The 27,733-nt window shown below is 51.4% G+C and overlaps 1 protein-coding gene across 1 annotated transcript; it reads right to left on the minus strand.

Annotated features, from left to right (window-relative positions):
* Positions 1-296: 296 nt before the first annotated feature.
* Positions 297-27,733, minus strand: CHST13 (carbohydrate sulfotransferase 13). Its single transcript, XM_065642734.1, has 3 exons — positions 27,640-27,733; positions 4,373-4,455; positions 297-1,492 (listed from the first exon to the last, which is right to left on the minus strand). The coding sequence occupies exons 1-3, from the start codon at positions 27,731-27,733 to the stop codon at positions 647-649; spliced, it is 1,023 nt and encodes a 340-aa protein (XP_065498806.1). The 3' UTR covers positions 297-646.

The following is a 27,733-nucleotide window of genomic DNA, read 5'->3' on the forward strand; positions in this document are numbered from 1 at the left end:
TTTTGCATCCCAACCATGAGCATGTGGAAAGAGCGGAACAAAAAAGCCCTCCAGGCTTTGTCAGGGAGAAATGCACGGTCACACTAATAACACCACTGCCTTCCACAGCGAAGGGGAAGGAGGCACAAGAACAAGGTGAAAAGAAAAGGTGGGAGCAATTTTAAACAGAAGCAAAATCTTACATTAAATTATTGCTTTATTTCTGGTTCTATGCAGGTCTCTGACATGCTCCACCCTGCCCCCCAACACACCACATCCACCCCCAAACAGCTCAGTAAGGAGGAGGAAGACCTGAAGGGATCCTGCCCGAAAAAAAGAGCCTTCCTAAGATTTGGGTCTACAGAGGCGTCTCTTAGCTAAAAGAAAGTCCGTAGCCAAGGCAAGCCCTCCTGCCCAGCAGTGTCCAGTCCCACCACTATCTCCTGTAGATATTGAAGGGTGGGAGGGAAAGGGAAGGAAAAGCTCCAGCCCCAGTGTGTTGAGAGGTGTCCTCCCTCCAGACCGTGCATCAGCATGTGGAGCAAAACGTAATGGTGAGGGCATGGGGGAGAAGTCAACCAAGAGATGAGCACAGGGTGGGAGGAGAGGAATTGTGGCAAGAAAAGAGTCACCCAGTTCTCTCGCACCTCTCCCCCCAGCCCCTGCCTCATCGGATGCGGAGGTACGAGGGGATGGAGTAATTGAAGAGCAAGTAGTCCATTTTGTATAAATTAAAAAGTCTCCTTTGGTAGAAGGGGCTAATGTCCTGGAAGAACTGGGCCGTCATGTCGTCTGTCGTCCTGGTGGTCTTAGATGAAGATGGGAACTTGACGCTCGTGTCAGCCCCAACCAACTGGAGGATGTAGTTGGCATCCTCAGCCAAGGTCTCATACTTGCCCACCACATCGTAGTGGACGATGCAGGGGTGGCAGAGCGAGTGCACCCGCTCCCAGTGCTCGTTGAAAGGCTCCTCCCGCTGAGTCCGTGGATCCAACAGGTAGTAGACGAACTCCTCGAAGCGCACGTCGTCCCCGCGCTCCAGGGCCTTGTCACTGGGCTCCTGCCGGTGCCGCCGGATGATCTTGGTCCCGTAGCGCTTGTGGAAGGCCGTGTTGTAGCTGCGGGTGAACTTGTTGCGGTACGCCGAGACCAGGCGCTCAAAGGGCTCCCGCACGAAGATGAACTTGAGGTAGCTGCGCAGGCGGTGGTTGATCTCAGGGATGCTGTACTCGGAGAGGGTGCGCAGGTTGGATGAGACGTGAGCCTCGTTGGCGGGGATTTCCAGTGGGTCCCGGTACTTGCCTTGCCCCGTCAGGACCATCATCACCCGCTTCCAGTTAGTGCAGGCCACTTTGGGCACGTAGCAGTAGAGCAGCCCATGCGTGTCATCTACCACCAAGTGCCGCAAGTCATCCGGCCGCAGGAGACGCCGCTTGCGGGTGTAACGGTTGCAGGTGTTGCTCAACAACTCCCGTCTCTGCTGGTGAACTGCCTGCAGTGACGACTGCTCAAACTGGGGAGAGAGAAGAAAAAAAAAAAAAAAAAAGAGATGGTTACCAGCTTGCCCAAGCTGATCGTGGCCTACAAACAACACTCGGTCCACAACTGTCCACATCCTCTCCTCTTTCCTGGGTTTGGCAGTCACGCATGTGGGATTTTTTGGGGACAGCGTTGACTTTGAACTCAACTTGCTTTTGTGCATTTAATCCTTGGACCTGCGGGGGGCAAAACACAGAACAAAATGTGATAAGGAGCCAGATGAGGAGTCAAGTCAAAGGGGGTGAGGGAAGAACAAGCACTGTGGAGGGGGTCAGTAACTGAATATTTGTTATAGCACCCACAGACACTGAGCTAAAGCTCTCCCTTACACCAGTCCTGGGGGACATGTGTGGTCTGACTTCTCTGGGCCCTTCCCGAGAGCTTTGGGTTTCTCCTCCTGAGGGATTTTTTTTTTTTTTTCCACATACCCCAGTCTGATGCCTCAGCTCTGGTCACAGTCTCCTTTGCCCACAGGGACGTCCTCTTTCTTTCTCTCTTTTGATCCTTGTGTCACGGCCTGGCAGCTGCTGCATTGGCTTCCCAGGAACCCAGAGTCCCCTGACCCTTGCCCCAGCTGAACCCCCCTCCAGATTTGCAGATTGTCCTTTCCTGTCACAGTTTTCATCAGAAATCCCAAAACGTCATTAAAACATCTGGGGAAAGAACCCATTTCCAGGAACTCAGAAGGGGAAGGTCCCCTCCTCCTCCTGCCCACTCCCTCCCAGTTTTGCCCACCACGGTTGGGAGGTTTCATGTTCAGCCCCAAGGTCATTGCTGGGAATCTCCAACAGCCTCATCCAGCCTGTGACTGACAACCTCACCATCTGTTTGTTAGCCTGGGGGGCTCTGACCCCCCGGAGCTGTTGCTCCAACCTGACGCAACGACCTCCGTGTCACAAGATGACGGTGCCTTCCACTTTGGGGTTGCGAAGACAGTCACGCCGGTGACACAGGACACCACGGCAAATGTCTCTGCAGCCTCAGGATGAAAGGCAAGGGCAGGCCACCTCCTTGGTCCCTACAGCCTTGCCGCTGTCATCGCTTCTGCATGCCAAAGGACACCCTTTGCCAAGCTTCAGGTGCACCTTCACCTCACCCCTGAGGGGTTTTGGGAGGCACCAGAGGCTGGGAGAGGCATCTCTGTGGAGATGGGGCTTTGTAAAGCTCCTGTCAGGAGCTGGGATCCTGAGACAAACTGCCCGTCTCATGGATGATCCAGCAGTCCTGTCACCTTCAGGGGGACACTAACATCTGGGCAAAAAGCTCCTCCTGCAAGGGATGAACCACACTCAGGCTTTTTTGGATCTCATTTCCACAAAAGAAATCATCTTGTCCAGGTCACTGTAGTGACCGCTTTCTCCAGGAACCTGCATGGACAGAAACCTGAGGCAGGGGTGGGAGAAAGCATCTCATCCCTGCTCCTTCCAAAGGGAGATGCTAAGGGAAAACGCTCAGATGGAGGTCAACAGACTCAAACTGCCACCAAGAGCTGACTTTGACATTGTCGGCTACTTAGATATGAAGAAGATACAGCACCTAGGGAGATGATAATCATAGCTGAAGAGCCATTCTCATGGTACACCTCCTTGCGACACAGCCAAACCTTTCAGCAGGAATTTCTCTTGCTTTGAGGCTCTCCATCACCTTTTAAAATTGGAAACCCTTTTTGCGCTTAAAAAAACCAAGGCATTTTAATAATGTGGGGGTTTTTTTCAGGTATTTTTCCCTGCACTTGTGTAATTCAAAACTGTTGGACCGGACAGACAGACACACTGTCTGCAGACATGGCAACAAAGAAATGTGACTACTTTTCAAGTGCTGTCTCCCGGAATAACTGCATGTCTTGCAGTTACTTCGAAGCAGAATTGCTCCCTACGTTTCCTTTTCTTTAAAAGCCAGAGAAACTAAGTATCACTTTTAAGGAAATAACACCACAACATTCCAGCAGCGTTAGGGTTCGCTGGCATCATGGCCAAGGAATCATAGAATACAACCAGACAATCATAGAATCATAGAATCATTTCAGTTGGAAGAGACCCTCAGGATCAGCGAGTCCAACCATAACCTAACCCTAACCACTAAACCATGTCCCTAAGAACCTCATCTAAACCCCTCCGGGGATGGTGACTCCACCACTGCCCTGGGCAGCCTGTTCCAATGCCCAACAGCCTTTTCCGGGAAGAATTTTTTCCTAATATACAATTTAAACCTCCCCTGGCGCAACTTGAGGCCATTTCCTCTTGTCCTATCATAGAATCATAGAACAGTCTGGGCTGGAGGGACCTTCAAAGCTCATCCAGTGCCCCCCCTGCCATGAGCAGGGACATCTGCACCAGCTCAGGTTGCTCAGAGCCCCGTCCTCATGTCCAGCCTGAATCTCCCCTAATTTAAAACCATCACCCCTTGTCCTATCATAACAGCCCCTGCTAAATGTTTATATATATGCATATACATATGTGAATGTTTCTATATAGCTCCCAATATAGAACATCTATCTATCAATTATTAGCTCAGAAAGCGCAGCAATGATGCTCTTGCCCTCCTGTGATGGCCCGGAGTTGGCTTTGAAATATTCAGACAATGAAATCTCCCGGGTTTGCCCAGCTATGGCTCAGCCCACCGGTAATGAAACCATTTGCCCAAGTCCCAGCAAGGGCCGTAAGCAGATTTTTTTATCAACAATTACTCCCCAAAGAGATGTGGTCTTATCTTTTGGACACAGCCAAAGGTTCAGGACCTTGGGGGTGGTGGGAGATGGCGCAGTGCCCTGCACACCAGAGGGGTGGAAGAAGGGGTCAACCCCCAGCGCCCCGCTCCCTCTTCACTCCCCATTTCCCTCTCCCTGTCCCCTTACCTGGTCGCTCTCGTACAGGGCCTGGAGTGGGCTGCGACCGGCCTTCCCCTGCCAGGTGGATCTCATAACCCTGTCTCCTGCAGCTGCAAAAAGAGTGTGAAAAATCAGCGGGGTTAGAATGGCAGCTTCCCTCACCCCCTCTGGAGATGCCCAAGTTGCGATGAGGCAACATCCCCTGAGAAGAGACAAATCTGTTTGGCTCTGGGGGAAGATGCTCGAGCAATTCTTGTCCTTCCCCCTTATTTTTTAACAAAACCTGTAGCTGGGGTTCAACAGATCCTGACCAAACCATTAAACAAATAAAAGACCATAAATAAAGGTAACAGCTTGTTAGCATTTCAAAAGCACCTGGGAACAGTTTGATCTGTGGGCATTTGGGAAGTGCCCGTGTGTGCAGGCTGCACTGGCGACAGAATGACCCCAGAGGTGACAGGACCCCCACCAGCATCGGGTCAAGGGACAAGATGGCATTGGGGCTCGGCAGAGCCGAGGAGCAGATCCAACACTGACAGCTCTGCGCTGAGCCCCCATGGGCTCCGAGTTTGCCTTGCCAGGCTCAGGGACACAGTCATTAATAGACAAATTAGTCATCTGACTGTGATAAGTCGTTTCAAGTTCTTATTTGCTACTTCCTTGTTTTCTTCCTTTCTAAACAGCAACATCTCCCTGAGTTTTGAAGCTGAAGACAGTCCTCACGCCTTCCCTGCCACGCAGATTATCTGGTTTGATGTTGGAGGATTATTTGCTGCAGCACCAAACCTGAGGCTGGATCTCGCCAGCCACAAATGCGGTGCCAGACACCCAGTTGGTGACTGATGCTCAAGTTCTGATGCTCATAAATTATGCAGGGATGCAACCACTTTCCAGGCTATGAAGCATCTGCTTCAGCTGCCATCCCTCAGCCCCAGAGACCCGTTTCCAGCACAGCGTGGGCAGAACCACATGGATAAGCCAAACCTAATCTGTGGAGCCAGCTACGACAGGGACACGGGCTCTCGCTTGCAGTAACACCACCGAGCACGTGTCCCACCTCTCACCCACCCTCTGCTTCTCGTATCTGACCCTTTCCATTGGCAGACAACGCCACAACAGTTCTCATACAAGAAGGTTTCTAACCATTAGGTTGTGCAGCCCCGGTGTTGGCTTCCATGGAAGAAATCACACTGTGAGATTTTAAATGGACGAGGATGTTTCTTCTGAAGGGGATGATAAGACACATTGTTCAGGAGATCGTGGCCTGGGAGGTTCTTCCAGCCCTCCAAATTCCTGGTCCTACAGGGACCTTCTAAAATCTCAGAAGGACATACGTGGTGGAGGGAAAAACATCTCTCACGATTCCTTTCTGGCAACAGCAAGGTTTCTAACACAGAAGCTTTTTGCATGACAGTTTGGGGCTCTGGAGCTTTTCATTCACTGATCACCATTAAATAAAACCAAATTTGTTATACAAGCCTCAGGTGGCATATTTTTAACCAAAATAACCAGAAGGAAAAAATCCAAATCCCATCTTCATTTTTGTGTGCTTATATTTTGCTTAAATGAAAACTGCTCCAAAAGCACAAAGTCACCAGGGTCAAAGCTAAATACTGTTCATTCTTAGAGCTGTAATTAGGGGGAAATGACTGCCTGGCCTCACCAGATTTCATCAGCAATGCATGTACGCGTGTGCGTTTGCGGGAAATTAGACTTCCTACAGCACTGGACTGATTGAGATGTGACCTAACGAGAGGGTACAGTTTCTTCCTCAATCCCCTGTATCAGTTACCCCACAGGAGGGTGAAACAGCATCTGTGCTAACGAGAGATAAGCGGAAGATCCAACGTACGCAGCGCTGGGCTGAGATGCTCGTCCCAGAGGAGCCCTGTTTCACATTTCCAGGCTCAGCCCTCTGCAAACGACAGGGAATTAGATCGACCTTGAAAACTCGACTCGCTGCAGCCCCGATCTGCAAGCAGAGAGCATTAAACTCCAGTCCCTTTCCTGGCTGGGGCTGATAAACTCCTGTTCGGTTTAAGAGCGTGACCCCACCGCGGGCTGCCTGCGAGCGCCCTGCACCACAGCGCACACTTGTCCTATATTTAGTGAAAGCAACGTGGAGGCGTTTGTTTTCAAGATTAACACGTGCATCAACAAGAACCTTTCTTACAAGGGACATAAGCAAACCCCGGGTGGTTCAGGCTGACCTGAAGCTGCTAGAAATGCAAATGCAGGGGCACATGGAAATGCATTCCCTGGGAAAGGCAGCAGCGCCCGGCGCAGGGTCAGGTCATGGCCCGGGAGGAGCGAGCTGGCCCGGCAGGAGGCTCTTTAGGGTGAACAAAAAGCAAATCTGCAGTAAAGCAGGGAGTGAGCAGAGGTCAGGCAGGACAGATCCGTGCTCTCACCGCTCTGGGCTGCGCCTTTTGGTGCCGCTGTGGCAGGGGAACAAGCCTGGCCAGGGATGCTGCACCTCGCGTGGCTGTCACCAACGGCCCCAGCAAAAATTGCAAAATGGATTTCATCCAGCCTTTCCCCAGCGCAAGGTCTGGCAGAGAACAAGCCATCTCCTCTGGATAGCAGCAAGGCCCCTAGGATCCCCTCTATGCTTGTGCTGTACAGAGTTCCAGAAAAAAAGGAAGAAAAAAAAAAAGAGGAAAAAAGCTGCCAGGCGGCTCCCGTGCGGCTGGTGGAGCCGGGGAGCGCTGAGCTGGCGGGGGAAGACGCCAGCACTGCACACTCACCACATCTCGACAGTTTGTGCTCTCCGACACCATGACACCATCACCTGCCCGGGGCGGTCGCCAAACCCTTCAGAGCAAACGTCTGGCCCCGACGGCAGGGTTTTAACAAGCGTCCAACTGCAGGAAGCCTCCTCCCTCAGACTCAGAAACCGTCTGCTCGCGCTACACTCGCTGTCCCGAGCAGAAAGGCAAACGGGCTCCTGGCTGGGCCACGGGGATGGCTTTTAACGCCAGTGCCAAACCCTGCAGCAGCGAGGGAGATGCAGCAGCTGCAGCCGCGTGCAGCTCAGCACAGCATCACCCTGTTACCGGTGCGTGCAGGGGGCAGCAAGCGATCCGTGTGCCCCCTGGGAACAAAGCATCTGTCCTCTGCAGGGCTGGGGTCAGAGCGGCTGCACATGGAGACAAGTCCTGGCTGTCTGTGCCCAAAGCATCCCCAAAGCATCTGGGATCACCCAGCAGAACAGCATTGGCCATCACAGCAGTAGGAAAACCAGGGCTGCTGTGTCCTGCCTGAGCCAGTGGAAAGCTGCAGCCAGTGATTTAACCGAGTCCAGCCCACCTCACACCCGGCTTTGCCACCTAACACAGCTCTGCCCCATGACCTCAAGCTCTGGCCATCCCTCTCTCACCATCCATCAGCCCCAGCACCTACAACATCTCTGCTGATGCATTCCCCTCCCTGGCCCCCCCGGTCACCAGACCCCCAGTCCTCATGGACACTCTCTACGAGCACAGCTTGGGCATCCCTTGGACACAAAACCACATCTGCTCCATCCCAGCTGTCCCATCGTGCCACTTCACAACACGCTCCCATCCTGGGGTCTCTCCCCGTCCTGTCCTCGCCTTCACCGCCTACCCCGAGCAGGCAACAGTCCACCTTCGGAAAGCCAAGCTCAAGAGACTCCACAGCTGGCTGAGCTGCACAGCTGGAAAGAAAAAAACAAACATGCAGGGGGAGTTGGGGAAAGGCTCGATTCTTGATCTGTGCCTGTTTCTTCCATCAGACCTGGGATGGAGCCTGGACTGTGAGGAGGAGGAGGGAGGAAGGGGCCAGGTGGGCAATGGCACTTACACATCCCTCTTCTTCCACCTGTTCATGCTGAGAGCAAGTCAATCACCTCGTCCCATGTACCACTGGTTTACCTATCTCTGGGATGCTCCCGGGACTCTAAGAAGTTTGGTAAGGCCAAGGAATATTGAAATATATAGCAGTGTTAAGGAGGGAGTAGCATCAGAGTAAATTAATGGTTCATGCTGCATTTTGGCAGCACGGCCCTGAGTACAGCAGGATCTTCCATCACGGGGGGCTGCCAAGATCTTCGCAGCCTGACTTTATAGCTTGTTACTGAGGTTCCCAGATTCCACCACGTGCAATGGTAATCCTCGGAAATTTAGCATCACCACAATTACATCTGAAAGCAGGGAGGTCACTTAGCCAAGGTATATTGAGTTTCTAATGGCGAGAAAACATCAACCCTTGGCAACCGCTGGATCACCATTTGGACAACAAGTATCAAGACAGCGTATGTCCGTGATCCAAATCCGAAAAGTTTTTCACTGGGACAGGCAGAAGGAAATATCACATTTGTCCCCTGCAGCTTCAAAGCATGAGACAAGGCACCAGGAGTGACACAGAGCAAGGGACCGAAAACCCCATGCTAAGGCAATAACATCGACAGAATCACCGAGATGAGCCTGAAAGGGAGCTCAGGCTCATTTTGGAGTCTCCTGTGCTTTCAGTTTGTCCTTTGGAGCTTAAAAAGGCAACACGCTCTCTCCCTCCTTTCCCCTGCCAGCCCAGACTTTCGTGCTGTCCCACCAAAACCGGAGCTGTTCTCTCGCAGCGCTGTGACATCGATACCGCTTCCAACGACTCGCCAGCTCTCTTTGGACAAGGGAATAGGTATTAAAGCTGTGAAGATTTAGATGTACTAGTTGATCGCGAAGACAGACAGACATGTGTGAGGTGAGGGAAAGACTGGATCATGCCCATCCCAGACTTCTGGAAGCACTAGTGAAAGAATTTGCTGTTTTGGCTGTAGAGGCTCTTAATTACAGAGGGAGGTTCTCTGCAACCACAACAGCAAATCCAGCGCCTGAATTGAAGAGTTTGGCCAGGAGACAGGAGTCAGGCAGCAACAAGCCTGCAAGGCTGACATCAGCATTACCAACGCTTTAGAAAACAGTCTGAAGGAAAGAAAACGATTAAAGGATGTGGGTGCAACTGCATAGGGGAATAAAATCAACATGGCATTCACTAAGCGCAGCTTATACCCATGCAACCTCATCTGTGAATAAAATAAGCCATTTCTATAGACCAAGCATATGTGGTAGATCTTCACCCAGATATACGTAATGCATGCGATATGACATACCACAGGAAAGAAGTACTTCAGAGAAAATGAAGTTTAAGAGGTCAACTGTAAGGGACACAAGCAACTGGAAAGCAGGTGGCATTTAAATGGGAAACACTAGGCAGATTTCTAGTAAAACACCTCCAAGATTGGCTTTGGGATCAGTACTTTGGGAATGAGTTGACATAAAAATAGATGCTGATGATGGACAAAGCATTGAGAAAAGCTGCCAGGCTGGGAGAGACAGAAAAACCAAACAGGGAAACTAAAGCTTTGTCCTGGACCAGGGGAGTGGAAATTAAACAGAATTTAATTTCACAATGTTGGAATTCAGCACTTTCTGCTACTTTGCTGCTGGAAGTGGCAGGAGCTCCCAGATGCATTAGTTCTGGGCTATCAGCTGCCACTGTGACAGTCATAGAAAAGGCAAATGAAGTCCTGAAATGTTTCAGGTGAGTTATTTGCCATAGCAGAAAAAAAAAAAAAAAAAAGAAAAAGGCAGCATGAATACTATTATCCATGGCGACCTCCACCTGCAGCACTGACAGCTCTGCTCTCCTGGGACCAAGGCAGATCCAGAGCTGCGAGGTGACCGGGTCATCCCAGGACTTGCTGCCCCACGGGAGGCTGCAAGGGCTGGATGTACGTACGGGCTGCACTGGGACCTGATTGTCCCCTGGGAACGGGCCAGCAGAGAGCAATGGGAGGTGTTCCCCATGAAGGACATAGAATCATTTTGGTCGGAAGAGACCCTTGAGATCATCAAGCCCAACCATCCTCGTGCCCACTTGCTCAGGTGCCGAATAGGAAGAGGTTTGGAAAGCCCAGATCAGTGGGAGTCTGGCTGAGATGCAGCAGGAGGAATCCCAACCCCTCTAGGGCTGGAGGATGGAGCATTTTCCAGGCTGGACCCCGGGGGCCACAAGGAGCCAAACGCTCCACTCGCGGTCTCCAATATGAAACACTGGAGAGGGTGAAAACCTGGAGATGCAGTGGTTTCCAGCCAAGGAAAGCGAAGAGATAGCGCTTGTTTGCACATGAGCCCGCAGCCCAGAGGCACCAAGGAGCTAATCCTGACCCCACCGCTGTCTCACAGCCCCAGCTTCGCTTCCTGTTGTGTCTGCTCACAACCTAAAAAAAGAGGAAAAAAAAATAACTGTGGTGCCAAAATGCTCAGTCTGGGTGTTAATTACAGCCTGTGAGTCCCGGCGGGTGAGTGGGATGGGTGCTGGGTTGTACCATGGGAAGAGCTCTCGGGGCAGCCCGTCCTGGGGGCATCGGAGAGATGCTCAGCCTCAGAACAAAAGAAATTCAGAACTTGAGGGAAGGGGGGGGGTGTGAATCCATCACATTTGTGTGAATTCATCACATCACAGCAGATTTAAACACAGGAAAATATCGGGGTGACACGAACTGATTGCCTGGCACACATGGCACGTGCACAGATGTGCAGCCGAACTGTATTTGTACGATAAAGAACAGTTTACAGTGGGAAACAAGTAAGAACAATATTACTCCTTTATATTAAAAGGGGAAACAACACACGGAGCTCTGTAGCATAAAGGGATCAGCACGTGCTTAAAGTCAGTCACTGGAAGAGCCAGGAATCAGGACCAGGATCTCTTAGTGGGCACAGCAATGAGCTTTTCCAGACTTTGCTCTTTTTGACTTTTCTCCAGCACCTGTTGTGGGTGACGAGCAAGTGCGTCGGTTGTACCAGTGATGGCTCACTCGGCCCTGGCTGCAGAAATCAGCCCTGCTTCGTGACGACAGCTCCTCGCTATTAAAATAACTGCACCCAAGAGACAAGGAGAAGGATCCTGCCATCTAATTTAAGAGAGGATATTGAGACTGCATTATTCAAAGCCAAACTAGCTAGAGCCACTGCCTGCTGAATGGGTCCAATTTTAACATCCAAGAGGGGAAAAATAAAAGAGAGAAAAAAGAAAAAAAAAAAAAGAGCTTGAGAGCAGCAGTGATGGATCCAGACATTTCCTGCAGTCTGAGCTCAGTTTTCCCTCCTGGTTTGACAGCAAAGCCTGAGACACACTGCCCGGTTGGCGGCTGGACACTTTGACTGTGTGAGGACGGTCCAGGGCACAGAGGCCAAGGAATCCCACGTGGGAGCAGCAGCCGAAGCCCTGGGCGGTGGCCCATGGTCTGTGTGAGGAGCAGCCCCGTCTGGAAGGATCAGAGCTATTGGGTTGAACAGAGCTGGTCTCAACGAAGCAAAGTTCAAGTCTGGAAGCTCCGGCTTTCATGTTTGGGCTTGTACTGGTGGATAACACATTTGCTCCGTTGCCATCTAAGCACAAGGGTTTATTGTTGTTTCCTTTTTTTTTTTTTTAAAAAAAAAAAAAGAATACTTTTCAAACTGAGGTGATGTGGGAACCCAAACACCAAAATCCTACAGCAAGCTCCGGACCCACCAACTTTACATCGCTGAAGGCAGTGACTGCTGTTCGATGGAGAAGATGACCGAGTAAGCGACCGTTTGCTTTCCTGCATTCATCTGTTTCATTCAGCAGAAATCAAACCAACCGAGTGACTTGAGCTTGGCTGGATCAGACAGAACCATGTTCCAGCAGCATGAAGATGCTTGAAAGCTTAGCTCAGGCTTTTTTCCCACCGCTACACATTTTCTACCATCCCCCCCCAGCTCTTCTGAAACAGCCAAACCAAATAATTAACCCCCCCCGCCTCCCCTCACCTCCCAGCACTTAGAAACTGCAGAGGGCTAAACAGAGATGCCTTGTGAGGAGGTTACCCACAAAGCTAAGGGAAAAACCACAAATAAAAGCAGCTCGGAGGCAAACCTGAGCGAGGCAAGAAAGGACACGCACATGAGGAGGTTTACATAGAGAACAGCACACGTACAACAGGCATGACAAGCTGCGGCAGCAAAAGACACATCTCCCCTCCCATCAGCTTGGGCGGATGAACCTGCACACATCTGCATATGGGAGAAGGTGGTTTTGCAGCACCGCAGGCACCACGGTCACCTGGAAGTGATGTTTTAGCTGCTACAATAAAGTACCATTGCAGGGGAAGATGAGGGAGGGGTGCAGAGGAGGGATGAAGGCTGCACCCCATCCCCAGCACCCATTTTCAGCCCACGTCTCTGCTGATGAAGCATCTCCAGTACCTTGTTCCCAGCCACGTTCCTCAGAAGAGGAACCACAAGCAGTGACCCGAGGTCACAGTCCTCACTTCCAAGGAGGCCCAGCTGTACAAACCTCCTAGACAAGAGGCAAATAAATGTTTTCCAGCCTCCTTCCACCAAATGCACACACTCCACAGCTACTATCCCCCAGGACAAACCCTTCTGCAGCATTTCCATCCTCAAACCACACAGTTCCTGCACACACAGAGGTCTGAAGGTATTGGGGACACCCTGACCGCCCTGCTACAACGTGTGCATGGGCTCTCCCCGATGTCCAAGATGACTTCTTCTGGGAAAGTGGTGATGGGAGGTATCATCCCCTAAAAATAATACCCTTGTCTGCAGCAATCGACACCTTCCAGCTTCTCCATAGTCCCAGGGCTGTGTGGCACAATGGGACAGTAACAGCAGCCAGGCTCCCTGGCACTAATGACCATCTCCATCTAGCCAAGAAACACACTCCAAAGAGGGGACAATGAGTCACTGTTTTACATGGGATAATTCGACAGACCGCGCCGCCTTTAACAGGAAAAATCATTCACTCTTGTCGGGATGTGCCTGGCTGGGAGGCAGCAGTCCATGAGCGAGAGAGGGACAAAGGGGAGCGATGCCTCCAGGAAATGTTAATTCGGGGCGTGGACAAAAGTCCTAAACTGTTCTCTATGGAAAGTGATGGAAGAACAGCCACGCAGAGGGGTGCAGGTCACAGGGAACGGCTGAGCCCGCCAGAAGCAGCAGCGGATGTGGTGAATGTCTGGGGGTAGAAATGTACAGCTCCAGGCACACCTTCCTCCAGCCGTATGTGAGATCCCTGATGCCTGTACATAGACATCTGCTGTCGAGGAACCAGCGCACGCTGCACCAGGGGATGCAGCGGCAGCAGAGCTGCGTCACCTCTCTGTCTGATATTGAGGCACTTACGCCACCCACAAAGTGCAAAATAGTCCTAGCAAGGTACCCTCGCACACAGAAATCTGAGGGCAGACAGGCATAAGGACAGCCCAGGAGCACCGAGCGTTTTAAATGCACCCACACAGTTTCCCACCTGCTGGCAAAAGGCAGCCGGACGCTCCCTGCTCCCCCAGTGCGGGGTTGCGATGTCCCGTGTTCGTGACTGTCACCTACCCATAAACATTTCCATGCTCGATAACTCACGCCAGATGCAATAAAACAGCAGACGGCAGATACGAGGCATTTGGCCTCCAGCACAAAGTGCCACCAGACTCCAGGTTTCTCCTTCTGGATCCAGCTCAACACAAGACACATTGACTCTCATAGAAAAATGCCTCAGTCCAGGCTCCCAAATGCTGTGGCAACCTTTGTATGGGAGGCAACGCCACCGTGCCAAGGAACGACAGCAAACGCCTCCTGAGCGGCTGACGAGACAGAGGCGGCAGCTCTGCAGCTGACCTGCCCCCTTCCCAGCCGCGGGCCCCTGCTGACTGTCCCCAGCTCCTCAGAACCTTCTCTTCCAGCTCAAACGTGTCCCGACCAAGACCTTAACCAAGAATCGCACCCCAGCAGGGCCTTCTGACAGGTGACACCGGCACTGCCACAACTACAGAAACGTGACAATAAGACCGATTTCACATCACCATCCCCTCCTCGACTGAACGGGTCCTGAAAGTACCTCTCCAATGGGCAGCTTCTTCATCCTCACTCCTTGGGGTCTAACATGCTGTTGGCAAAGACCATGGCTGGAGACAGGACACTGGGTGAGACCAACCACTGCCACACCACAGCCTGTGTGCCCCATGGTGTTCTGAACAGCGGTCCAATATTCAGAGCCATTTGGGTTTTTCCGCTCAATGACAGGACCCAAGGGAATGGCAGGAGCACGAGCCACTGGAGGGTCAGGTTGGACATTAGGAGAAGGTTCTTCACCCAGAGGGTGCTGGACACTGGAACAGGCTCCACAGGGAGGTGTCCCGGCCGCAAGCTTGATAGGATTCGAGAAACATTTAGACAATACCCTGAGACACATGGTGTGAATTTTGGGGTTGTCCTGTGCAGAGACAGGAGTCAGACTTGATGATCCTCGTGGGTCTCTTCCAACTCAGGACATTCTATGATTCTCCAAACCATGAAAAAAAAAGAGGGATCTCTGCTGAAAGCGCTCCAAAGAAACACGGCAGGTACTGCTGACGACGCCATCTCCACCGTCCACTTCTATTAATCCTCCTACAGATTTTGCAGGAACGGGAAGGCACGGCGCTGACTTCCACGGTCCCAGGCGTGCGAGCGCTCCCAGCGCTGCAAAGCCAGCGTGACCCCACGGGCAGCCCCCGTCCCGGCTCCCTTCCCAGCAGGCTGCTGGAGCCCTTGGCGTCCAAAGAGACAACGGACTCGTGTGTGTGTTTCGCTTCTCGTGCCTGGATGACAAACCCAGCCCACAGAGCTTCGTGTTAGCAGTGCAAACTCAGCACTCTGCAGTTAACGCTGGAGCTGCGAGATGATTTAGCATTAACGGGTTTGCAGCCAGCTCCACCTTCCATATGCTGTACACAACTGCTCAGACAGCAGCCACAAAGGCAGATGGGAGGTTCGAGGGGGGTGTTTTCAGATGTATGTAGGTTTTTTAAGCTGCTACGAAAAGAACAGTAAACTCCTGACATGAGACTGAGCCTGAACATCCTGCACTACTGCAGATTTCTACTGCATGTCACATGCACTGGGCAGGAGAATAAGTATCTTTCTAACTTTATTTTTTGCCTTTTTTTTTTTCCTCTAACAGGAGGCTGCCCAGCCTTTAACAACTGCCTAGAAGAGACTCCTGAAACCTGAAATCCATGGTCTGCACGGGCTTCAGCTGGATGACTGCTGCTCTGGGAGCACTGGCCGTACCCAAGCCAGCGCAGGGACTGGCAGTCGCTGGTTCCAGAAGCGACTTACGATTCAGAGATCTGGCTGCTAGAGATGCTTTAAAACCACCAGAGCATTACTCCTGATGCTCAAGATCCTGGGAGGTTTACTTAGGAAGAAGTTATTACCATTGCCATTAAGACACTAAAATTACATACAGAAGCTCCCTGTTTTCTGTAAAGCCTCATGAAAGCTCTTTCCTCTCTTGACTCCCGCTTTCTCACATAGCTTACTTTGCCTTCATGTTTCTGAAGGTCATTTGTCTTCATTTCTCACCGCTGGCACCCCTTGGACCACCACAGTGTCACCACCCAGGCACAGGGGTGCGCACAGCTGGCCCTTGGCTGTGTCCTCCCTCCTCCCCAGAGACAATGACAGCTCTGACTGTTTTGCAGTGAAAGCTTTCTTATTCCAGTTTAGTCAACTTGAGTCAAGGTTCAGCCAGGGAAGCTCTAATCAAGTGATGGAAAAGGGTGACAGCTATAGGATTAGCTCACAATAAATCATGCAGAGAGGGAAAGAAAGAATCCAGCTGCTTCACACAACCAGCCAAATGCCACAGCGTCGTCTCCGGGGATCAGAGCAGGACCAGAGCCAAAGGCAGCTGCTCTAGACACTCCGTCCCATTCAGTGGTTCCACCTAAACCCACATGTCCCTGTGCTGGCAGGAGACTCTGGTCACCTGGAACCAGCCCGAGGCAGATGTCAGGAAGGTTTAATAGAAGGATCACAGGCATTTGAGGTGAGGGGATGTATCTCACCAGGGCAGCGTGCCTAGCTCTCCGCTGTCACAAGGATTGCGATTGAGATCTTTACAGGAAACAGAAAATTAACACTATCCAGCAGGAATATGGCCTATGTGAGCAAATAGAATATCTGTGCGTAAGTACCATGCAGCCTTCTGTTTTCAAATGGTTAAGTCCTCCCACAAGCCAAGCTAGAAGCTTTCCAAGAGCAATTTCTCTTCCCCATTACGCCTGTCGCTCTGCTGGCCCCGGCTGGCTGCTTGCATATATAATGCAAGCCTGAACTGCCAGCATTTCCATTCCTTGTCAATAAACCCCTCCTTTCCAGTCTGCTGCTCAACAGGAATTGCAGCAGAAGGGCTTGCGCTGGCAGTGCCAAGGCAGAGATCCCTGCCGGGATGCACGGGGGCTGATTTTCAACTGGCAAAGCTGCCCCAGAGCCCCACCTCCCCCCTGCACACCCGCAGCACTGCAGGCTCCCATCGCTGGGGCAGGCTCAGACAAGCCATAGGTGCAGAAAAAGCTCTTGGGCTCAGCCACATGGATCTCCCCAGCTATGAGCCCATCTGCACCAGCCTTCTGCAGAGCTGCTGTGGCCATGGCAGGTCAAGGTGCTAGGGGACGAGGCTGGATTTGCTCAAAACTTTGCTGAAGTCAGGTCTGGTTCAGGCAGATGCCGTTTGTGCCTTCTGCACATAGGCTACCTACACTCATACAAGAAAAAATGAAGTCTCTCTAACGTCATGTGGCTCAACAACTTGCCTGCTGAATATACGTCAAGTGATCTTGTCAGCTTCGCGCATCTGGAATTGATGAAAGCCTCAACAAGCAGATCTTGGAAAAAAATGCACATTCAGCAAAACAGCCCTAACGCACCACCGTGGACACAGCCATCCCCCCCCGGCCCTGATTCACAGTTCTCACCCCTCTGCTCTCAGCAGCTGAGGGTCTATGTCCTGCTCGTCTATGTGACCGCAGGTCGTCAACCTGCGAGACTCACTGCCACAAGATGCAGAGCAAGAGGCTTTACAACATGTTGAAGAGATGCACGAGCTTGCAGAGGAGGACAGGAGCTAATTACAGCCTGCTGGAGGCTATGAAAACCATCTCTAGTACATGGCTTCTCATTGCATCGCTCCTTGTGCCTCCTTCTGCTGCATTTAGTAGTGGGCATCTCCTGAAGCCACCAAAGAGCCAGCACATTGAGCAGGGGGTACAAACATCTCCAGTATCATTGCAGCACCGAGACGCAATAGATCCAGCATCACAGGTCGCAACTCGTCCGAGTCGTTTTTGGATTTATCTCCCTGCTGCTAGTCAAGCCCTGAGAATGGCTGTTAGCAGCAGATGCTCTGAAGACATCTCCTTCCATTTTACAGGGAATGATCAAGGTCTAATGGAGACCTCAGGAAGAAGGGAACAAGGACTCTTGCATCTACAGCCACCCAGCAGCGGCTGCCCATAGGCAACTGATGCAAAACTCCACCAGCATCACGTCAGTCTCAGAGTGCCTGTGTCTGCTGTTCCTATTAAGCTAAAGGGAAATCGATCTGTCCGATACTGCCAGGAGCAAACTTGGAAAAGACCCAGCTGTGAATATGCTCCCCCTGCACCCTTGCCAAAAGGAACAGCCCGGCTCTGCAGATGTGTGCAGGACTGAACTCGCCGCCTTCCCGTGCCGCGGAGAAACACGACTGCGCAGAGACTCCCCCGCGGCCAGGGGAGCTGGGCAGAGCCACACGCTTGCAGGGCACGGGGATGGGGAATGGCTGAGGAGCTTCTGACCTCCAGTTTGTGCTGATTTCCCATTGAAGAAAGCCCTCTGGAACGGGGGAGCCAGCCCCAGAGATACCCACACCCGGCGGCTCCAAACAAACATCACCTTTGAACCTCGTGTCAGCACTACCCAGTGAAGCAACATCTGTCCAGAGAGCAAGCGTGGGTCGGGTCTGGATCAGGCTTCATGTCAGCGATGAGGCTGCAAATCCCCAGGCAGTGCAGGGACCGCTCCGAGGGACGGCTCAAACCCGCTGCTCCCTCCCTGGAAAGGCTGGGAGAGCAGCCAGGAGATGGAGGGCTACTAATCAAGTGGCATTTACAAAGAGAAGAATAAGCTGTGAGCACTGTTGTGACAAGAAGCCAGGACTTGTGGCCTCAGCATCCCCCCATACCACAGAGGTGCCATGGGGTGGGAAGGGACCCACGGGTCACAACATACCCTGTGCATTAATTACCGTGCAGGTCCAAAATGTTCACCGGCACGTCTCCTCCATGCATACACACCACGGGTAGAGCTGCCAACGCCTGCCCAAGCTAGAGGCTTGCAGATCTGCCACTTGAGCCATTGCAGAGACAGTGTCACCTTCAGAATAGACTTTCTGGGGAGAAAGCAGCTTCAAGTCCAGCTGGATAATGCTCTGGGGGAGTCCATGAAAATTGAGTCCCGTTATGAAAAAGCTGTGTCTCACCAGAATCGGGTGCTTCTCCAGCACTGCAGGTCTCAGCACCTGCGCTCAGCCGTCGTTTGTTTACGTGGCCACGTAACACTCATCCAAGCATGACACCAAACTCGGATCCGGGGCAGGGCAGTTTGCAGCATCTCCCAGCTGCAGAAACAGCTTCGGAATGCGACACGCCACCACGAGGGTTTGGTGACAGCCATCAAGCAGAGCGGCACTGCTGGGAACACTGAATGCATTTGTTTTTCATTGCCCTGATGCATCAGGGAGGATTGCTGGTAAGGTGGAGGGAAAGCAGGACATGCCAACAGAGAGGGAGGCAAACAGGGCTTGAAGGAGCCAGGCTGGGCTGTCCATGGGGCTGGGAATGGCTGGTGCTCAGAGAGTCCAGCTGTAGGTGCAAGAAGCTCTCATCGCTGTGCAGGGAAGGGCCGGGGACAACGCGTGCAACTGGGACAGCAAAAGTAGGCAGACACTGAATCCAGATGGACTCGCACCCTCAAAACCAGGTTCTCGACCATTCTTAATACAAAACAGTGATTTTCACCTCGGCGCGGAGCTGCCAAAGGATGTGGGTTATGCAGCCACGCTTGCAAGCACGGGTAGATGGTGACACGGCACCTCGGCTGTGGATGCCGCTGCTGCAGCCGAGGGTGACGGAGCTGCTGCAGTACTAACCAGCGAGAGAAAAACTGCTTGCTTCTCCCATGAGAGATCAAGTCCCAGCTCTGCCCAGCCAAATTCCCATCAGTCTGCCTGCCCATAAATTTATAACTCTGTTATCTAATGAAAGCTCATCCAAATACGAAGAGCTCAGGGGCACTATGGGGAAAACAGGAGCAGGCAGGCCAGCCAGGCAGCTCCTCTGCCAGGCTGCAGGAATTCCCTGCTGACTGGCTCAAGGTGGGACACCTCAGTGCCCTAAAGCTAAACCTGCTCAGTGCCATCCCAGCGAGCTCAAGGGAATGGATTTACGCAAGTTGAACAGATTTTGAATTCCTTCTCTGAGGCAAAAAAAGATCTGGTCCATCTAGAAACAAAATTCAAGTTTCTACAGATCTTTGCGTCCAACCCTGCAAAAGGTGGGAGCTGGAAAGGGTTACAAGGCAGGGATCTTCTGAAAGCATATTCACCCCAGCCACCCCAGTAAGAGCTGCTGCAAAGGGCCTGGGAAAAACGAAACCTGCTCAACAGTGCCCAAAAAAAAGTTGTGGAGAGCTCAGCTTCCCTGACACCAGAAAGCCAGCGTAAAGATGTCCCCACATCCACAGGTGCCACCAGGCTGGGTGGGCAAAGGGACAGCACCAGCTTCAACACGGGTCTCCAATGGTACAGCTGGGGTCCAGACCCCACGCAGGGCTCCTGCACAGCTGCTCACAAACTCTTCATACTGAAAGGCCATTTTTTAGGCGGCTGCCCAGGGCGAGTCACAGCGATGCCGGGGCTGCCGCTGAGATGTATTTGCCAACTGCAGGGGAGCGTGTGTGCACAGGGGAGAGTGGTGTGTTTGCTTTTTGCAATCGCTGTCCTGTCTGCGGGGCTCAGACTGTAGGTTGAACAACATCCCTTGAAAGCACACTTCAGGACAACACCGTGCTCTGCCAGGTTCAGCCCGGCGAGAGGGGGAGGAAATGCGGGGGCTGTTAAATGGTGGGGTGGCGGTCGAGGCTATTAGCCGTTGCGGGTTCATCTGGCTGCTGGGTCTCCTTGGCTTCATGCACAGGAGAACAGGCACTGGTGGCTGCTGAAACCAACTGTGCTGCCTCCCGCAAAGGACATACTTGGAGGTTGGACTCTATTTATCAGAGCTCTACAACTGACTTTACTGGAATTACATTGGGTGCAAACCTGCAACAGAGCAAAAACTGGGCTGGCCAGAATAAACCATGACAGTTGGTAATGAAGCAATGAATCTGGCATCTGGAGATGAGCATCAGAGAAGGGGGAGATCCGCACAGGGCAGCAGCATGTGTAGGTACCGCATTTAGCAACACCTCCTACCATCCAGCCCTGCTGAAACCATTTTATTGCCAAGAGGGTGGCTGTATTTGAAGAGAAAAATTAGAAGATCTATGTGAAACAGTGGGGAAGTTGTAGAGGACTAGTAGTTGAATATAGACTTGTCCCAAAGCTGCAGATCCAAACAGGAGACAGAGACGGGGTGTCCCAGTTTACAGCAGCACAACCTCCACAGGTGCAGGTACACGTACGGGAAAGCGCAGATTGGTCTCAACTGGACAGTACAGGCTGGGAATACAGGGCTCAACTCTCCACTGACAGCAGTCACTTCCCTCCACCCATCAATTATTTTACTGAGGGGAAAAAAGTGCCCCCAGCTCTTAGGGTAGCTCCATGTCTCTCTGTTCTCAGCATCAGTGCAAGCCCTGAAGCGAAGGCAGGACCACGGCGCTGGTTACCGCAGCTACTCAGTGAGATGCGCCCTCCCTCTCAGATCACCACTAGTCTTTAACTCTCTCTTAACAAGGAAAGTTTTGGGCATTTGCCCAGCTGTGCCTCAAAGCCTCGATGTGAAACATCCCCTCCTTGGGGCTGCAGAGGTATCTGGGGAGTTAAGCTCTTCTTTGGGTCCTCAGCTCCAAGGGGGAGCAATGGGAGTTAAGCACCTAATGCCTTTGTAGTTCCCTGGCTTGTGATAGTGAGTCCTGGAAGAGACAGCTGTGTTTGCACTGAGATTAGGATGGAGAGCTTGTCCTGCTCTCCATTCAGATGCTTGTGGGAAGCAAAGAAAATGCAGCACATAATAAACCCCAGCATCCCCAGAAGTGGCCACTGTGTGACCACTCATCTCCCAACCTCAGACCTTTCTGACAACCACCAGAACGTCCTTCCTGCACCAACACCCAGGCGAAGGTCCCACTGCTCCCAGGAGATGCTTCTGTAGAGTCCTTAACATCATAGAATCATTTTGGTTGGAAGAGACCCTCAGGATCATCAAGTCCAACCATTAACCTAACTCTGGCACTAAACCATGTGCCTTTCTGTAGGAGAAATAGGAGTGTTGGTGTTTGGGGAATGGGAACAAAGCAGAAAATGCAGGTACAACGTGCTGCCAAACAGCTGGGCTGGGACGCCAGAGGGATGTGGGGCCAGCAAAGGTTGGATCCACCCAGCAGAGCCACGAGATGCGAATCTCCCCTGCAGGCACAGAGTTAACTCCCGGCACGCTAAGCCCCCTCCTTTCCCCTCCTAAACCTTCTCACACATATCAGAGATTCTCAGGAAACCATAGAAAGCCAAGAAAGACTAGAGAAAGCATTCCTTGTGAAAAGCCTGGCTCTCAGGAGCAGATGGGCTTCATTACTGCTCTGCTTTCAGCACTGGACGGGGCAGATTTTTCTACCACGACAGGTCACGGCTACAGCATTTCATGTCTTCTTCAAAAAAGGTAGATCTGAGGGTTTTCCAGCCCAAGTTGCCCAACGCCTTGGCTGACAAACGTCACTGTACTTTGAGCTCTGGCTCCTCAAAGGGCAGTGGCTGCATCCTGGGCTTCACAGCGCTGAGAGCAGGAATCCGAGCCAGGGAAAACCGCCCCACGACAAAAGCAAACAAAAAAACCCCAAAACAAAACAACAAAAAAACCACACCAACAATGCTATCTCAGAGGGTGTCTTAGATTTCACAACCCGGCCATGCTTGCAGCGCTAGCCAGGGCCAGGGCAGCGTCGCCCTCGTTATCTGGGAGGCTGAGGACATGTGTCAGCCAGCTGCAAACATCACCCAGGCTCAGAAAGCCGAACTGCGTCCACATCCCAAGGCAGCGCCTGAATTTCAGCCTGAAAATACCTTTAAACAATGGGGAGGAACTGAGGTCTAAAATAAGCTCTTTCCTGTTCCGAAAAAAAAAAAAAAAATCCCTGATTTCTTAGGGTCTGCTAATATCTAAGTGTGTATCTCCTTTCACTGAGGTCTGGGTGCATTTTGTAGGTTCAGAGACTAGTACTCTGCAAGACCTCAGTCAAATCACTTACAAATTCTACAATCTCTATCATTGTATAATAATTTGTCCTCCTGAAGGGAAAAATCTTGAAGGACAAGTCAGAGCTGACTGACAGTTCACAAGAACAACTCTAGACTTTGGATGCATAGCTCAGAAAACTTGAAAGAACAGACTTGCAAAGATCAGAAGCAAGAGCTTCTCCATGACCTGCTGGTGCTGAGAGATGCTGGGATGGGCAACAGAAACCATCCCAAAGTTGGCAGAGGATGGTGGCAATGGGTATCTTCTGTTTCCACCACAACTAACCACACCAGAATGATGAGAGACAGTTTCCTGCCTGTGATACGAGTTACGTGTGGTGGTGCAGCTTCTGGCATTGCTGCTCATCCTCCTGCAACATCCTCATCCTCTTCTCTTGGGCTGGTGAAGTGGTACCTCGGCTCCAGAAGGGCGCTTTGCTCTGTCAGTGTGCCCAGAGGAGATCCAGCTGGTTGATGCAGCAGCAGATAAGGATGGAAAAAGGGACCTTGCTGCTTTGCTGCTCACAAACCTTTCTGGAGTGGTATTGCAGCCTGGGCACTACTGTGATCCTGGTTCTGCTCTCTCTCGTGAAAGAGTCAGATCGAAGGCTGAGCACGTCTAAACTGCAAAGCCTCATGCAAGTCCTACAACTCATGCGGGTTGTGAAAGAACATGGGGGGTATAGGAACCAGCATTAAGCAACTGCTGCTAAAAAGATGTAAGAAGCAACGTCTGGATGCTTCAGTCAGACAGAACCAGAGGAGAAATAAAGCAGCATTTTGAGATTGAGGGGTTTTCCTTCTTATTGGAGAAGGTGATTCAGTGCTGGAACAAACTAGAAACAACTGGAAGCGGAGCGCTCCCCATCCCGCTGCAATGCCCTCTGTCTGCCTTTGTCCCTCCAGCCACCTCCAGCATGCACAAGTCACTGGACCTGGTACAGGAAGGATGGGGAAGAACAGAATAGCTCAGCTCTTATGCGATGGTCTCCTAAGATCAGACTAAATGATCTCCCCCTCCCTTCTTGCCTCAGGCTCCCAAAGGTGCCTCTTCCTTCAAATACTTCTGGGATTGTCCCCTGGCCTGCAAGGGGACTTATTATCAAATAGCACTGGTCGGAGATGGAAGCCTTGAGAGGGGGAAGGTTATGTAAAATGTTTCATATAGCACCCAGTTCGCTTCTTATTAGGAAATACATTATTTTAGGACAGAGGAGCCGCTTTTTAACTGCTTAGGAGACTACAAGTCCATGCACGCATCCCTCTGGCCCCTCACTAGCAGCCTGAAAACTGCCAGCTCTCTCGATGTCAGTGCAAGTTACTTACTCATGGTTTCCCTGAAAGACCTACCATTGGGGTGGCCCCACAGCACGTTTAATTAAGGTCTGCAGAAACAGCAGATGCAGACGAACGCAGGGCCTTACCGCCTGCCACTGACCTCCCTCTGCCTCCTTCAGATGTCCTCCCTTCTCTCCACCCCACATCTGCACCAGCACAGTCATCCCCAGCTCCACCACTGGTGGTAAAAACTGTGCGTTTCCCCTAAGAACAGCAGTGACCAAAGCTTTGATGTAGACAAGGATCAGCAGCTTCCAGCATTTACCACCGTGCCAGTCTAGACTCGCTGTGACCGCAGTCAGACGAGACAACGGACAGAGAGCCCCACTGCTTATTCCTACCTCGATATGCAGAAAATGCACGGTGTGCAGAAGTCAGCATAGCCACCACTAACGATGCGCCATCCCTGGAGGGAACAGCAGAGGAAGATCAACTCAGAAGATGGATGATGATCGTGCTGAGGCCAGGCAGGATCTCCTGGATGGCTGTGAGGCAATACCAGCACAGCCAAGTCCCCCCGATGGACCACATCACTCCCAGCACCAAGCTGAGACCGCAGGTTTGCCCGGGAGCTGAGCATACCTGCTCACATCACCAGGCGAAACGCAGGAGAGCCTGGAGATGCTGAAAGACGACGGCTCCAGCCAAACCCCGTAACCGCCCACTACCACAGTCCTTGCAAACTCCACCTGCCAGTGTGCTCAGCACCACTTTAACACCTTCCTGCAATGCGGATATTCTACTCCCGGCCACGTATCTGTGATTCTGGAGCGAGACAGCTGAAACCAACAGGACAGACAGGTCATCACTGTCCCAAAGTGAACAGGGGACAGCCCACATGCTGCAGCTGCACCCCACAGCCAAGGACAAGGACTGCAGTCCCCATCACCGCTTGCTGGTCCAGCCAAAGGCAAGGAAAGCCAAAGCAAAGCAACCAGGGGTAGGAAGTCAATGCATACCAAACCGCCACATGGATGCTCTCCCTGGGGAGCACCGAGACTTGACTCTCCTCTCTCGAGTGCCCGTGAGGTTGGCAAACACACCCGAGCCTGTCTCTGCCTCCAGGAGGTACAATGGGGGATTCTGCCACCGACTTCAGTACAAGCGAATTCAGCCCAGCACCAAAATAACCACCTCGGCAGCGCTTAGGAGCAGAGTTATTTCAGCACATGCTGGCATGTGGGTGTTTCTAGGGTAGAACAAGAAACCCTTATTTTAGCACAGACACGGAGTTCAGTGCAAACCGCTCCAGCGCTCGACTGCCCGGATGGTGTTAAAAGTGGGAAATGCAAACGGAGGAGTTAATTCCTGCTCCTCCAGATGAGTGAGCCCTTAGCGCTCTCAAACTTAAAAGGTTTCTAGTTATATCAGCTTTCCTCCCATGTTGTATCGCTTGTCCTGGTCACGGGATGGTTCGATCTCGATGTGCTGTTAAAAAGGATTGATTCAGCATGTTACACATCACGGACTGTGGGTGGCCCAGGAAAGGCGACCTGCTGAATCCTCCTAAAGAGGGAGAAAAGGATCTGGCTGCTCCCGAGAGGAAATTGCAGCACTGCTGCTTTTTCTAGTGTTTTTCTTCATTATTATATAGAAACCAAATGACATCAGACACCAGAACTCCAAATAACCTCAAGGCAACCATCACTTTATAGATTACAATAATAGGTAAACAATTTGCAGACAAAAATGTAATTTGTAACTTCTAAAATTCAAGTAATTTGCCTCAGTTTGCTTTCCTTTGGGATTAAAAAAAAAAAAGAAAATAAAAAATAAAAAAGAAGCAATTTTTAGCTTGTTTCTTTTCTGTATATGGTAATGACCTTTCCTCTGCTAGTGTGAGTTTCTCACAAAACTAGAGGGGAAAGCAAAAACTGTAAACTGAATAACAATAAGTGAAAGAAATGGGAAAAAAAAAAAAAAAGAAGGCTGGACACAGGAAGACAACTATGTAGCTAGAAAAAACCCAGATTTTAGAGAACATCAATATCACTTTAATTTACCTCTTTTGTGAACCTTAAGTGGCAAATCTGCAGCAGGTGTTCCCCACCCTCACAAATGGGCTTCCCCTGAGTGACAAACCCCACCAGTTTCTACCAGTTAAGAATTCCTACCCCAGACCTATCACCTCCTACAGGACCTTTCAAAAATCACACCTGCCCCATATAAAGGAAACCGATTTGCAGCCTATTAAAGGCGTTCCCAAAGCCTCGGCTGGCCAGCACCTCTCAAGAGAGCGTTCCAAACCCAAAACCCCTTAAATCTGCCATGAGATGCCATCATCAGTACTGTCACCTGGTTTGCTCTGACCTGACGGGAACTCTCTGTGAAACTGTGTTGAGATCATGCAAGGGATTAAAGTCAAGTAAGCACAGAAAGTTCTGCTGACTCAGACACGTCAAAGTCTCCTTTTGAAAACCAGAGTCCTGAAAAGAGCCACATTTTCCAGTCAAATACTAGAAAGCAAATCCCGTGCAAAACACAACCCTCTCTCTTTCAGGAGCCCTGGAGATTGGAGCCAATTCAGTGCTGCACTTTCTACTGAACAGTCCCAACGCTAAAATAAAGATGCATACATAGTTTCTCTTTTTTTTTTAAAAAAAAAAAAAGCTACTAAAGAATACAATACTGATTGTGGTCTTCTGGGATTACAAGAATTCATTTGACAAACTTCACATGCTCTTATAGAAATACCAAATGCTTGCCAAAACCCAACTCCTCTTCAATCTTATTCAGCAAACAAGTTAAGCCTTTTTTAAAAATTATTTTTAGGGAAAAAAACACATTAAAGTGACGAAGCAGTCCCTATGAAAGGAGAAGCACGTTTCATTTAGTCCACACTGATAAAATTCCACTAACATTTCAGTCAAATCAGTCTTCTGAATTTTAAGACGCAACTTTAAAGGCCCCATTGATGGATTGCCGCTGTAATCAGAACACATTAGTACATTGTTAGAACTACAGGAATTAGCCAATAACGTCTCTTAGGAAAGAGGAGCTAATTTCCCCAAGAGAACAGAAAGCAGGCAGGGAGATAAATAACCCCTCCAGTAGAAAACTGTTTATATTTCAGTTCTGTTATTACTGAATTGTTTCCCAATGTGGCAGATATTTCTAAGAGCATACACTAAAGAAGTCCCTTGAGCAACTCAGCCATCGTGTCCAGGACTTTTAGGGACCGTGGGTGTGAAATAGGCACTTGTGGAACAGAGCGGCTCCTTTGTCTGTCCTGACCCCAGAGGGACCGCACGAAGCTGGACCCAATTTCATGCCCTGCTTTCACTGAACGCGGGGACACCGAACGGGACAGTCACCCAAAAGCAGCCTGCTTAAAAAAATGAAACCTGAATTTCATTGCAAAACGGCCGCGCTGAGCCGGTAAATCGGTTACATGTTGCAAGCAAACACAACAGCGAAGTTCAACGGTCCCAGCCGAGAAAACGTGCAACCTCCGGGCGGGTTCACCGGCTGACCCCAACCTCAACCCCCCGCCGACCGGCCCCACCGACACCAAAGTGATTTTAGGAGGCGGCAAAGGGGCTGACCGCGGTGCCCGCACCCCGACCCGCTCCGTGCCGCCGCCCGCCCCGCGGACCGGCCGGGGGACCCGCCGGGAAGTGCCGAGGTGGCGACGGACCCACCTGGGTGGAGGCTGCTCTGGAAGTAGAAGACGAGCAGCAGGAACGAGCCCAGGCAGGCGGCCAGCACCAGCCGCGCCGCCCGGCTCCGCCGCAT

This window comes from Caloenas nicobarica, chromosome 11 (genome assembly GCF_036013445.1).
Source record: "Caloenas nicobarica isolate bCalNic1 chromosome 11, bCalNic1.hap1, whole genome shotgun sequence".
Lineage (NCBI taxonomy): Eukaryota > Metazoa > Chordata > Aves > Columbiformes > Columbidae > Caloenas > Caloenas nicobarica.

What these genes read in the sequence shown, in the direction of transcription:
- CHST13 (XM_065642734.1), bottom strand. Translation starts at nt 27,733, where the DNA reads ATGCGGCGGAGCCGGGCGGCGCGGCTGGTGCTGGCCGCCTGCCTGGGC. An exon ending in CCAGAGCAGCCTCCACCCAG is followed by an intron (nt 4,456 to 27,639) that starts GTGGGTCCGTCG and finishes CTCTTTTTGCAG; the next exon opens with CTGCAGGAGACAGGGTTATG. An exon ending in CCCTGTACGAGAGCGACCAG is followed by an intron (nt 1,493 to 4,372) that starts GTAAGGGGACAG and finishes CTCTCTCCCCAG; the next exon opens with TTTGAGCAGTCGTCACTGCA.